This window comes from Pseudophryne corroboree, chromosome 1 (assembly GCF_028390025.1).
Source record: "Pseudophryne corroboree isolate aPseCor3 chromosome 1, aPseCor3.hap2, whole genome shotgun sequence".
Taxonomy (NCBI): Eukaryota; Metazoa; Chordata; class Amphibia; order Anura; family Myobatrachidae; genus Pseudophryne; species Pseudophryne corroboree.
The window spans coordinates 1,178,316,578-1,178,331,484 of NC_086444.1; the positions used below are offsets into that span (position 1 = coordinate 1,178,316,578).

Below are 14,907 nucleotides of genomic sequence, written 5' to 3' on the forward strand. Positions count from 1 at the left end.
CCTCCTCACATCATGTCACTGCCGCTGTCACATGCAGCCCTGTCCTCATTGACACATCACTCATCTCCTGATATACTCTGTGCTGCTGGGAGACCCTCCTCCCCCCACTATATAACTGTCAGCCTGTGGCTTCCTGCTGCCTCCATTCCCCTCCCCACATCATGTCACTGCCCCTGTCACATGCAGCCCTATCCTCACTGACACATCACTCATCTCCTGATATACTCTGTGCTGCTGGGAGACCCTCCTCCCCCCACTATATAACTGTCAGTCTGTGGCTTCCTGCTGCCTCCATTCCCCTCCCCACATCATGTCACTGCCCCTGTCACATGCACTCCTGTCCCCAGCATCACAAACACACAAGTGGATGGGTCACAGTATTTCGTATCCTGGCATACTCTGCGCTGTAGTGCACATTGCTGTTATCTGGTTGGCTACAAGTTGTTTTTTCCCCAATAAGTCATAACAACAGTGCAGAATATGATCATGTATGATAAACAGCTGCTCAGACATCAGTCATATGTACCCTAATAATGTTGCAAAACCATTTAGAAATATGTATGCAGTACATAGTGACCTAGCAATTTTCACTTATTATAACTATAAATATCATCTTTTTCTCTGCACTTATGTAAATGGTGTGAGTGTAATCATGTCAGTGATAGACTTGACTCTTGTTTCTTGCTGTGAAAGCCTCTAGTAACGGTGTCATTCCAATCTAGTAAGTGCAGACATTGTGTGTCGCATAGCTGAGAGATACTGTATGTAATGCAGCAGTGGCTTCATGGGAGCTGGCCAGGGTGCTGAAGTGTGCCCCGTCTGTACAGTATAGGCTACATGCAGACTACAAGTCCCCTCCCCAATGCGGTACATTGTTATACAGTAGATGATCAGTTTTATACAGAACATACATAGTATCCGTCATGAAATTACATTGCAGACTCTGTTTCTGATGATCACACACTGCCTGACTGTACTCACGTGTGCATGTAAGTGATCTCATGCCTGTCACTTACCCTTTCAGAGTCGCCTTAAAGAGGCTGTGCAGCTGCTGGAGGACTACAAACACGGAACGCTGCCCCCCGGAGTATCCAACACAGAGGTGAGAACGGGGCTTCCCTGCTGTCTATCACAGTCTGCACCTGATGCCTAATACTACAGTTTTGCAGCTGGAGTGCCACAGGTTGCCTCACACGGCCATAGATGACGCTGTGTGTGTATTGTCAGTGTAGAGACTTGCTTGGTAGCGCATAGACTAAGCACGGAAGTTGTATTGATATAAAGTGGGGTTTTGGGGAAACGGCCTGTGAGGATACGGATTCTCTGATCACTCAGATCAAGCCAGGATGGTACCTTACTTACTAAGTCCCCACAGTAGTTTAGGATTACAGATGCCTGCGATCTCCTGCTGTTACACACCGGCCGTGGTTCTGTGTCCGCTGGTCTAGGATATCAGCTCACACAGCGTCTTGCGCCACGTATTCTCGCCACTGACGGCACCGCAATGCCTAGTCAGTGTCTGCACTTCAGAGGTACATCCACTCTATCGCCCTTCTGTGCAGATCTCTCCCTCAGCAGAAGAGCTCACTCCTCTTGTTATACCCTCCCCTGTCTATTCATCACACAAGCTGGTCAGTGAGGAGGTCACAGAGGAGTGGAGACGAGGTGTCTGGGCTCCTGTACACAATGGGGTGCATAGGATCAGATTACCTACAGCTCCATACATAACCAGTTTACTACTGAACCTACTCATCCTAATCACATCTGATTGTACAGCTAGGGGACTTACATTACAATGAACTGATTTAACTATGTTACTAACACTCTGGCATACAATCACACACATTGAACACCGTATAACCAAATAAACTTCATATTCCTAAAATAACAGATAAAATATAACTGTACAATATAATAACAACATAATACAATACAATATTGCCTAGCATATAACTAATAATATATCGGCAATTAGTGGATTCCATGGGTAGGGCCAGGGCTAGGAAAGTAACCACGTGTATTTTACGGCTGTGCGTCACGACGCGCCGGCTGTGTCGTCACGCGGCCTATTCAATCTTTGTGGATCAGAGAGGAATTGGTGTATACAGTATTGGTAGTTAGTATTCAATGAATGATCATTTCTTGTAAACCAAAAAGCCTCATTGTGCACACTGTCATCCTGTTTTTTGTCTGCCCCAGTAAGACGGTTCTGTGCTGTCTTTTGTGGAAGCGCATATGTTTAGCTCCGCCCCTTCACTGCTGACCTAATTTTGGGACTTTTTGGGCTGGTCACATTCCAGCATCAATATCACTAATTATTCTAATCAAAGAAGATTTTATATTTTCTTAAGACAGTATTAGTGTGCTTATACCTCCTCACGTGACAAAGCCAAATAACCCAAATTGGGCAAAAAATATATATTTTTTTATAATTGAAATTGCAAGAAAGTGACCTAAAAGTTGTGTTGTAGTTTTTTTATTTTTCTAACCACCACTTAAAATATTTTTTGGGTCTCACTTTGGCAGTAATCCACCTTTCTGAAACTGCAAAATCCAGGTTCCACACATGGGTTTTCATAATAATATTTGGACATGAAAATTATCATGCATATTTCTTTTTTTTAAACATGTTTGAATGAATGCATAAAATGTGTAGTAATAATACGGTAGCTAAACAAAGCATAACATTTTGAAAAAACAGACGACCTACCGAGTGAGGGGACCCCAGTGGTTATTGTAGTCTGTATCTTGGGGAAGTGGGTGTCAAAGTCGAAAAATATCCTCTTACATATGCCTTGTACTAACCCCTCATGCACATGCCCGCTGCACGTGCATGCGCCCTGCCGTGCGTGCACATATCCGCAATTTGCGTAAGATCGCTCCGGCGATCACGCGCGGTGTATGCGCATTTACGGTAGAGTTTGTAAGCGTCTAGCGGGCGACTCGATCATAACATATTTTACCCACATAGTGTGTTTTATAGTGAATATTCCCCTTAACAATGTCAGAAAGTATGTTTAGTGTAAACGGTTCTTGGACAGAGAAATTCCTCTTTGCATGATAGGAAGGGTCAGATAAAGGTAGAACGGTGGTGTCTAGTATCCAGCTGTAGAGTATTTTATTGGTAACATTTCGGTGTTGGTTAGGAAGAGATTGCTCGCTCCTGCGCATAGTTATGTACAAAAGTAGTTTATAGATATTTACTGTATTTGCTGTTCATTACCCATGCGGCGGGAATCCTAAGGATACCTCCCACCTGAGCAGTTGGAGAAAGGCACAGCCCACCTGTTCGAACCCACCTATGACCTTTTGTTATAATGCAGAGACACATTCCTGTGTCCAATGAACCATGAGATTATAGGGACCATTGTATTGTTACTGTATGTTGTGTATATAAAGACCACCATTGCCTGTCCAGTCACTCACTCCCTCTGCAAGGTTTTCACATTGAAGGCTGAGGGCTGGATTCAGGACGCGCCTGCGAATCATTCCCACGTGTGTAAGTTCCCTGTAGCCATTTTTGTTATCCTTTCTGTTTGCCATTTGTTCTCATTGTGTACACATTCTGTTTTCTTGTGTTTGCGATCTTTCGCTATTGTTCATATTATTCCTCGTTATTCTGTTTAGATTTTATGTTAGTTTTGTAGTGTATAAGCTGTACTGTTTTTCCCCTTTTTTACTCAAATAGAATTATCCACTGGGTGTTAGAGCCTAAGTGGTTTTTGTATCCTAACCAGGTCTTGTGTTTTCACTAGTTACTGTAAAGGGTTTTCTGAGCGTCTCAATCGCTCAAGCAGCTTCTCATATAATCCAGGTTAATAAGCATTACATCGTTATAGTATTTCATTGCCAAGGTTTAAAGTGTAAAGCGTACCCTTAAGGTGTGTTGTTACTGAGGGTTACTGTGTAACATTCCGTGAGCGTGCGTGTCGCTCGTGCGTCGTGCCCACGGCTTAGCGTCTGCTACGCTAAGTGCGTACCCTTACGGTACTCTGTGCGCCAATAGCGAACTTAGTCCATAATAGAATATAGCTTAATGTTTTTAGGTAATAACAGACTTTATCAATTGGGGGCATCGTCCGGGCCTCCTCATATCCGCAGCCAAGCGGAACCAGGCAGACTTTATCCATCAGCAAAGGGCGGGAAGGTAGTATCCCCTGTTAGCCGTTTGGTGGTTGGGGATACGGTAAGTGCTGATTGCTGATTAGATAAGCGTCTGCTCCGCTTGGTTTGTAGGGATGCTGGTGGGAACCGGAACCGAAAGGTAAGAACGTTAAGCTATTGTCTTTTAAATCTGTTTAAATTTCTGTATTGGTGAAAATTGCGCACGCAACACACGCACACACCTGTATTTCCATTTGCGTATTTTCACATATCTGCCTTTCTGTTTGCCATTAGCATTGATCACGTGCTGAGAAAATTTGTTGCTATTTAGATAAAAGTAAAAGTAATACTTAAGGGAGTGATTGTAAAACACGCACGCAGCCTGACCCAGTTATAAAGGTTATACAGGAGATACTGTGTGGTGTTTGGTAAACGATTATAGTTAAATATCGTTTGCATTTATAGAAGCGTGTTATTTGTGTTACTGCGGACGTATCCGGCCTGTGTACACGTGTCTCTGACCGAGTGCGAGACAGCCTACGCAACGCAAAGGCCTACACACGTGGCGTATATCACGCAATGTGCGTACGGATACGCCCACTAAATACAAATCACACGATAGCATTGTTTTAGTAGTAGATACGGAAGCCACGAGATAATAGCACAAATTTGTTCAGTTTCCAAAATTTAGTTTAAAAAGATCCTCCTCTCGTTGCATTACCTCTGGGATTAGCCTGTGTTACCTGAATGAAATAAATTTTCTGTACAGAAAAATCAAAGTATATATGAAGTGAAAGAGCGTGTGTATGCAAGTAAAGTTTTCTTTGGTGTGAACCCCGGAAATCGAGATCTCGTAGAAGGATACCTGTGAAGTGAACACGTGGTAGCGTGGGAGAAGGCCATCTCACATTTAAAGTCAATAAGGTAAGAGGAGCAATTAGTGTTACAGCAGACCAGGAGGTCCGCGAAAGTCAGAAATCCGTTAAAAGTACATATATGAAGTTCTAAAAACCCTGACTTAAGAAAGGTCAGAGGTAGAGAGCGCAGCCCTGGGGGTTGGCGCAATACCCATATAGGCCCGTTTTGAGAATACGCTCCGGCTGAAGGTTTCGCAGCCTAAACAACCGATTCCGCTGGTCGTTCTGCGGATAAGTAATAGTTACTTATACGCATTGCGACTGTACCGCATGTAATTGTGTGCATTAGTTGGTTACCTTGATACCCAGTACGCAATTTGCGTACGCTTTGCGGGATCATAAACACTATTTGTACATTCTAACGTGATTTGTGTAGGTTATTTTTTATTTTAAGGGAGGTTCGCTGTTCACTCAGGAATTCTCCAGCAACTGATACTTACTGGGGAGGGTAGCATACTCCCACACGCCCCAGTAAGTAGAGGTCACATAGGGGCCCTGGGTTGAGTACGCCAGCGCTGAAGCAGTGTGTGGGCATATTGGTCGACGTGGGCGAGAGTGGGTGAAGGCACTCGTTGGACTTTCACCGTCGCTTTACCTCTGGGAACGTGGTTTTTGTAGGAATTCGCTGAGAAGGCAATACCTGCAAAGAATGGGGGCCAGTTGCTCAAGTAAGGGACGATCAACCAAGGTTCAGGTTGATATTATTCCGCGGCCAGTCGGGTCAGCGAGCTACATAATGTGTGAAAAATATGGATCACACGCAGAGGTTTTATGCAATGAGTGGGAACGTATGACTGTGAACGATGGGGAGAAGTTTCCCAGGGTAGGCAGTTTTAATCCTGAGGTTTTGCAAAATTTAAGGAGAAGGATATGTCTAATAAAGTCCGGCAAGCAACGGATTAGACATTATGATTATTTACAGTTATGGCAACAGGAAGGCGAGTACAAAGAGGATTAGCTCAAGCAGCTGGTTCCAATCCTATCAGGAAACTGATAGCTACCGCACCACCACCACCATACATAACAGGAGATAAAGTGGCTACAGAGAATGGCATACTGGTATATGATAAAAGTGCACTTAATAAATGTATAAATGATAAGAGTAAAGTAGATAAGTGTATTGATGCTAATGTTAACCCGTGCAAGTTGTATCCTGTCTTAAACTTCCCTCAGGACTGCGAGCAGGAAGATGAGCCTACCACAATATCGGCACTCTCTCTAGCAGCCACCATAGCAGAGACTACAGTGGGCAGAGCCCAACCAGTAAGAGGAGTAGCAAAGGCCCCTAGTGGAGGGACAGGTGAGGTCGTGTCCGCAGGTAAGTACGGTACTGTACATTATGCAGAAACAATTACACCACACATTGTAGAATCAACCCAGAGTGATGTGATTGAACTTAATCCTGTCAGGGTAATTGCAGTCCCAAATGGAAAAACTGACGCATCAGGAGTCACTCCCGTCAGGAACATTGCAATGCATTGTCCCTTTTCCCGGACAGAATTAAGAACAATTATGTCTGAATTCCCTGATCCTAGGAAAGATCTAGTTGCAAGCCAAAGGTTCATTAGAGAATTAGGTAACTCCGCAGAACCCAATAACAAAGATTGGCGGACATTGCTGAGGGCATGCTTGCCCCCCAATATCGACTCTGCGAAGTTTATCACTGATTGTAGATTAGATGAAGAGGTACCTCTCACTGATGAGTACAATCAGGACAATGTAAAACGTATCAACCTGCAGTTAGGAGTATATTTCCCAACTGTTGTCAAGTGCAGGCCTGGCCAACCTGTGGCTCTCCAGCTGTTGTAAAACTACAAGTCCCATCATGCTTTGCTACAGTTTTGCTATTAGGGAAGGCTAAAACTGTGGCAGGGCATGCTGGGATGTGTAGTTTCACAACATCTGGAGAGCCACAGGTTGGCCAGGCCTGGTCAAGTGGAACAAAATTTTCTCCATAAGACAAAAAGAAGGGGAAACTGCTTCTGAGTATTTCCATCGGGCACTGCAGGAAATGGCTAGGTACACTGGAATAGAAGACATTAAGACAAATGTGCATCATAGGGAAGTAGCAGTTTCTGTATTAATGGATGGTTTAAAAGAAGTGTTGAGGACAAGGGTACAGACCACTCAACCCAACTGGAGAGGTATGTCGGTGGCTGCTTTGAGAGAGACCGCTATTGAACATGATCGGAACATCATGAGACACAGGGAGTCACAGGGCGATAAGCTGATGGCAGTAAGTATACAAGCCCTTACAATGAAGCCACCTCAGCCTAAGACCCAGACACCTGTGGGTAAGTCAAATGTGATAAAATGTTATAACTGTAGCAGAGAAGGACATATTGCACAGAATTGTATGTTTAACGACCCACATAAGGTATATCAACCCCCTAGACAACGACATGACACACGTAATTGGGATCAGGGACCGCAGAGACGGAGTTATGAGCCACATGCAGGGGAAACGAAAAGGTACCCACCAAAAAGAGACTGGCAAGTCTCTGAAAATTCCCAGTTACCCCCTTCACATGTTGTAGCTGCCAGCGCGCTGCGGGGAGGTCACCACATACAATAGGGGTGGGGCCACACCTGTAGTCTGCAGCCAGTGAAATTAATTGCGAGCCTTGGAAGTGAACCCGAGGTCACAATTGATGTAGCTGGTAGATCTCTACCTTTCCTTGTAGACACGGGGCGGCCAAGTCAGTGTTAAATTCAACAGTGGGTATGAAGACCACTGGTAAAACAATTCCAGCCATGGGAGTAACAGGAGTAGTACAACACTACCCTTTAAGCAAACCAGCAGAGATTACGATAGGGCCTTTGCAGACCAAGCACTCCTTTCTGCTAGCTGCATCGGCTCCGACTAATCTACTTGGGAGAGATTTACTGTGCAAGATGGGGTGTGTCATATATTGTACTCCTGGAGGTGTGTTCTTAGATATACCCGAGAATCACGCTCAGGAAGTGCAGGATATGCTAGACTCCCCACAGAGGCTAATGTCACACACTGCTGTTACAAACAGGTGTCCGTCCAAGGTAGAGAAAATGATTTCCCAGATACCGGAGTCACTTTGGACCAAGGATGGACAAGACACTGGATTAATGGCAAATGTAGCTCCTGTAGTAGTCCAAGTAAAAGATGGTAGGATAGCTCCAAAAATCCCACAGTATCCTCTGAAGCCAGAGGTGGAGTTAGGAGTTTACCCAGTAATAGAGCGCTTGCTACAACAGGGCATTCTGGTTAGGACGTCCAGCACTGCCAATAGTCCCATCTTCCCTGTGAAAAAGAGCGGGGGGAGGGGTTACAGGCTAGTGCAGGATCTAAGGGGGATAAACAAAATAGTTGAGAGCCAATTCCCGTAGTGCCAAATCCAGCTGTTATCCTTATGCAAATCCCTCCCACTGCGAAATTTTTCACTGTTATTGACCTCTGCTCCGCCTTCTCGGTACCTCTGCACCCTGACAGTCAATATTTGTTTGCATTCACATACAGAGGAGTACAGTACACCTGGACTCGCTTACCACAAGGTTTCATTGACAGTCCAAGTATTTTCTCACAGGCTTTGCATGATTGTCTACAATCCTTTCAACCTGAGAGCGGATCAGTATTAATACAGTATGTAGATGACTTACTGCTGTGTTCTGATTCACTCGAATCATCCTTGAGAGACACGAAACAGCTTCTGTTTCATCTTTCTGATACGGGACATAAGGTTTCAAAGGATAAGTTGCAATTATGCCAGACCAAGGTAAAATATTTGGGACATTGCTTGACGCAAGGACTGAGACACCTCACTACTGATAGAATACAGGCGATTCGCGACATGACTCTGCCACAAACCCAGCAACAGATTTGCACTTTCCTAGGAATGTGCGGGTACTGCCGTAACTGGATCCCAGGGTTTTCCATACTAGCCTTACCTTTACAAGAGATGGTCTCATCAAACAAACCAGATCGGATTTCGCACACAGATGAGTCCGAACTGGCATTTGAGAGACTCAAACAGTGCCTAACGCAGGCACCAGCTTTAGGTATGCCAGATTATGGGAAACCCTTTGAACTGTACGGTACAGAAAGTGCTGGGTGTGCGGCAGGTGTCTTAACCCAGAAGCATGGTGATGCCAGCAGGCCGGTAGCCTACTACAGCGCTCAGCTAGACACGGTAGCACGATCCCTCCCCACATGCTTGCGAAGTGTTGCAGCAATAGCATTGCTAGTGAGTAAAAGCGAAGATGTAGTGCTAGGACACAACCTGACCATCCATACACCTCATGTAGTGTCAGCCTTACTGAATTCTGCCCAAACCAGACACGTCTCATCCGCACGGTTTACAAGGTGGGAATTAGCACTAATGGCCCCTGTAAACATCACCATAAGGAGATGCAGCGCACTAAATCCTGCAACGTATCTCCCAGGTGTGCCTGGACAGGCACAAAGGGTGGGGGATGAGAGTAATGGTGAAGGAGGATTTAGTACAGACACTGACACACATGATTGTATGGAATATTTGACCCAAAATTTCACTGCAAGGCCTGACATCAGTGACAACCCACTGGAAGGTGTAGATTTTACTTTCTACACTGACGGTAGTTGCCACAGACAGACGGACTCGGGAGACTTGTGTACTGGATACGCAGTCGTAGATGACAAAGGTACCATAGAAGCGGAACCCCTGGGCCCACCTCACTCAGCACAAGTTGCTGAGCTGGTTGCCCTAACCAGAGCGTGTGAATTGGCTAAAGGTAAGTCAGCCAATATTTACACGGATTCTAGGTATGCCTTTGGAGTAGTGCATGATTTCGGGGCCCTATGGCGCCTCAGAAATTTCATGACGGCAGCTGGCACACCCGTGGCGCATGTGACCCACATCAAAAGACTTTTAGCAGCAATACAGGAACCTGACAGAGTGGCTGTTATCAAGTGTAAAGCCCACACATACAGCCAAGACCCAGTGTCACTTGGTAACAGCCGGGCAGACGAAGCTGCTAAATTAGCAGCCAGTACCCCCAGACAGACGGACATCACACAACTGATGGTATTCAATACCGTCAGCACACAGAAATTGAGTGAAATGCAAGATTTGTGTTCTCCACAGGAAAAGGCAGTCTGGAGGTCAAAAGGATATGGCCAGGAGTCCTCAGGACTCTGGACAGATGGACAGGGTAAGCCAGTGGCACCCAGAGCATACCTTCAGAGTTTAGCTGAGGCGGCACATGGGCTGACTCATCTAGGTACAGAAGGTATGTGCAAGTTGGTAAGTGCCTACTGGTGTGCACCAGGATTTTCTTCCCATGCGGGTAAGAGGGCGATGACATGCCTCACCTGCTTGAGGAAGAACATTGGAAAGGCGATACCAACAGAACCATCCCATATTCCGCCAACGGACGGCCCTTTTCAGGTAATACAAATTGATTTCATACAATTGCCACCCTGTAGGAATTGAAAGTATGTATTGGTTTGTATTGATGTGTTTTCAAATTGGGTTGAAGCGTTCCCCGCTGCCACAAATACTGCTACGTTTACTGCAAAGAAAATCGTGCAAGAATTTGTGTGCAGGTATGGTATCCCTAGGATAATTGAAAGTGATAGGGGTACCCATTTTACAGGTGAAGTCTTTCAGGTAATGTGCAAATTAATGGGAATTAATAGTAAGCTGCATACTCCGTACCGCCCACAGGCGAGTGCGAAAGTGGAAAGAGTAAACAGCACTATTAAGAACAAGTTGAGCAAAGTAATGGCTGAAACTGGATTGTTGTGGCCAGAAGTTTGCCACTTGTATTGTACAGCATCAGAACCACTCCCAGGTCCCCTCTTAATCTGTCCCCCGTTGAAATTCTTTTTGGTCGACAACCCCATGTAATGATTGATCCCCCAGGATGATTTGAAATGTAACAATGAAGTCACTGTAAAGTATTTGGTTAAGATGAGCAAGCAGTTGAGGAATCAGAATAGCAATCTAAAGCTGGTGATTCCTGATCTGCCAGACAGTAATTGTCATGACATTGAACCTGGGGATTATGTAATGATTCGGAATTTTCTACGCTCAGGTTGCCTGATTGACCGTTGGGAAGGACCGTACCAAGTCTTACTGACCAGCACGACAGCATTGAAGGTTGCCGAAAGAGAGACTTGGGTCCACTCGTCCCACTGTAAGAAGGTCGCTGACCCAGAGAGAGCCCGTGACAAAGAGCAGAGTGTGGAGGAAACCATATCACTGGAGTGTCTGTTCCGGGAAGGCTGAGAGGCAGGACTGTTGTCACGGCACCTGAGCACAGAGAACCACAAGATTGGAGGCGGTTGTCGCGCCAAGTTTTCTTTCCCTTCTAGTTGTTTTCTTTCCCCCATTACAACTCTTTCTTTCTCCTCCTAAGATGGACTCGTCCCAAGAGACTGCAGTCAGTGTTTTCCTGTTGACCCTGTTGTTGACCAGAGCAGTCTGTTTCGGTGAGAGTACCAGTGAGGTCGAGAAAGGATCTGGAATGGGTTCTGATGACCAGGATGGATTCGTAGAATTCCGAGAGCAACACAATCACCGAGCAAAGGCGAGTATCAGAAAACGATCTGGTAGCCATGACACTAACAGACATTGTGAAGGATTGTTAGCTGAATAGAATTGTATATGTAGGAATTGTGACAACATAGTTGAGGACGGGTGCATCCAGAGATGTCAGTCCAGCATTAATATCAACATGGACCGTCATCCATTGAGTGACTATCACTCATTAGTGGGTAAGGTTTTAAACCAAACGGAATGCTGGGTGTGCTCACAAGTACCTCAAGGTCATAGAAAGTCAGGACTAGTGCCATACTCTTTAACGATAGATGAGGTACTTGAATTAAGGGATGGGAGACCGGTGGACAAGAAATTTAACATTTCTAGGCCTCCTAGTTTGAAGCTCCACCAATATCATGTGGATAGGTCCTTAGTATGTTTTAACAATTCCAATCCCCGAAAGCCGGGAAATTGGGAAGTGACATGGAACAACTGAACCATGACATTCTCACACAGAGCCGATAGAATGCCCATTGACTCAGAGCTTATACGCCAAATAGCCAACAGTGGAAGATATTTCCAATATAGGTACACTCTAGGAAGCAGGCCCATGCGAGTTGGAGAAATATCTCCAGGATACTGTGCGCATATCATACAACCTGATACGTGTACTATTCAGATGAGAGAATTAGGGATAGGATTTTTCACCTGGAAGGTTTGTCATATGGTGATGTCATATTCTGTCCCATATGTCCTCCCCAATGATGCATATTTCATATGTGGGAGGAAGGCGTATAAGTGGCTTGCCCCAAACTCAGAGGGATTGTGTTACATTGGAAGAGTGTTACCGGAAGTAATGACCATTACCCATGATAGAATGAAAGACGTTCACCGCAATGCTCAAGCTCCTTACACTCACACCCATTACGAACACATTGTAAAGAGACACCTTATAGATAGGACAGAGCATGCAGCCTCTGATTTGATCCACGAATCCACCGGGATTCAACTCCTGCTCGCGCTAGATATCACCCGTACCGCCAGAGGAGTTATAAATTTTAGGTATATTACCGCGCTAGCGAACCTGATAGACAATATCACCGAGATGTATGATGACACCTTTAGATATACTGGGAGAGAATTGCAAGCTTACAAAACGGAACTGATCCAACACAGGATGGTTCTCAATTACATCACAGCAGTGACAGGAGGGTATTGTGTCACCCTAGCAACTCAGTATGGAGTGAAGTGTTGTACGTATATCACAAACAGCACTGAGGACCCAACCGAGGTCATATATCAAAAGATGGACGATATCTTGCAATTGAAGTGGGAGTTCCGAAGGAGACACAACCTTACCCTTGCTTCTGTGGGTAATGAACTGACCGGCTGGGTATCATGGTTGAACCCACGCAATTGGTTCTCAGGTTTAGGAGAATGGGCTCAAAATTTTATCGTTACTGTAGGGAAATTCCTCTTATGTATCCTAGGAGTTGTCATAATGATTGATTTGATATTCAGATGTGTTCGAATTTTAATGAATTGCAAGCGTAGTACCAAATTGATGAGTTTGAGGAGCGAGGGCATTGTAACAACAACTAGTTTAATTTATGACCCAGCAATCGAGACAATGTTGTGATAAAACGTGATTCCACGGTCCGTTTCTTTCACCCGTTTCTCCTTTGTTTTTCTCCAAGTTAAAAAGACACCGACTCGGAAGAAGATTTTGATGACCCATTATACAGACCATTGATGAACTTTGTCACAGCCATTTGATGAACTGTTAGAGACTTTAATTTTTATGGACACTTGAAGAGCTTTGCTTGCCACTCAGCAAAGATACAGCTATCCGGACAAGACTTCAACAAGACATCAACAAGACTCCAACAGACGCCCGAGGTTGACCACATATATATATATTCATACGAATGCATTTATAACGCATGTTTCTTATCTTCATCTCTTCTATCTTCAGGTAGTGACACACATAATCGACAGGTGATATAGACACATATATTAGCACTCACATATTTTCCCCCTTCATGTGTCATCAACTAATGTGCACCCCATTTGTTGGAACTAAAAGCCGAAAAGAGCTCGGTAGAGTTTGTTAGCCCACTTACAGACCCTTAATACGGGATAAGAAGGATTCAATGTATACTTCGCAATACCTCGAAGCTTATTTTTAGAACATGTACGGCACGATGATACATGACCCCTCAGACATGGATTTCATACATACATGCTTTTACTATCTCACTAGGTCATACATTTCCCACCTTCTCCTCTCCTCCCTACTCCCAATCATAATAAGGTATTTCATGGTAATATATATTTCTCTGACGTCCTAGTGGATGCTGGGAACTCCGTAAGGACCATGGGGAATAGCGGGCTCCGAAGGAGACTGGTCACTCTAAGAAAGAATTAGGACTACCTGGTGTGCACTGGCTCCTCCCTCTATGCCCCTCCTCCAGACCTCAGTTAGAATCTGTGCCCGGCTCGAGCTGGTTGCACACTAGGGGCTCTCCTGAGCTTCTAGTAAAGAAAGTATTTATTAGGTTTTTTATTTTCAGTGAGATCTGCTGGTAACAGACTCACTGCAACGAGGGACTTAGGGGAGAGAAGCGAACCTACCTGCTTGCAGCTAGCTTGGGCTTCTAGGCTACTGGACACCATTAGCTCCAGAGGGATCGAACACAGGCCCAGCCTCGGTCGTCCGGTCCCGGAGCCGCGCCGCCGTCCCCCTTGCAGAGCCAGAAGCATGAAGATCTTCACGGAAATCGGCTGTCTTCATTAAGGTAGCGCACAGCACTGCAGCTGTGCGCCATTGCTCCCTGTGCACACCACATACTCCGGTCACTGATGGGTGCAGGGCGCTGGGGGGGGGGGCGCCCTGGGCAGCAATTAGAGTACCTTAAAGTGGCTAATCACACATAATATAGCCTAAGAAGCTATATATGTGTAAAATACCCCTGCCACATTATTATTATAAAAGCGGGAGAAGTCCGCCGAAAAAGGGGCGGGGCTATCTCCCTCAGCACACTGGCGCCATTTCCTCTCAGAGCTCCGCTGGAAGGACGCTCCCCAGGATCTCCCCTGCAGTTTCCAGGCTCAATAGGGTAAAAAAGAGAGGGGGCACTAAATTTAGGCGCAAATACTATATATATAGCGGCTATAGGGTAAATCACTTGTGTAGTGTAACTCCCTGCATTATATAGCGCTGTGGTGTGTGCTGGCATATTCTCTCTGTCTCCCCAAAGGACTTTGTGGGGTCCTGTCCTCAGTCAGAGCATTCCCTGTGTGTGTGCGGTGTGTCGGTACGGCTGTGTCGACATGTTTGATGAGGAGGCTTATGTGGAGGCGGAGCAAGTGCCGATAAATGTGATGTCACC

At 45.4% G+C, this 14,907-nt stretch overlaps 1 protein-coding gene across 2 annotated transcripts in view; it reads left to right on the forward strand.

Annotated features, from left to right (window-relative positions):
- SFXN5 (sideroflexin 5) overlaps window positions 1–14,907 on the forward strand; it is a 439,382-nt gene that overhangs the window by 71,077 nt on the left and 353,398 nt on the right. For both annotated transcript variants that reach the window (XM_063925240.1, XM_063925244.1), the window contains exon 3: window positions 1,025–1,102. In XM_063925240.1, coding sequence (XP_063781310.1) covers window positions 1,025–1,102 — 78 coding nt within the window. The remainder of the gene's footprint in view (window positions 1–1,024; window positions 1,103–14,907) is intronic.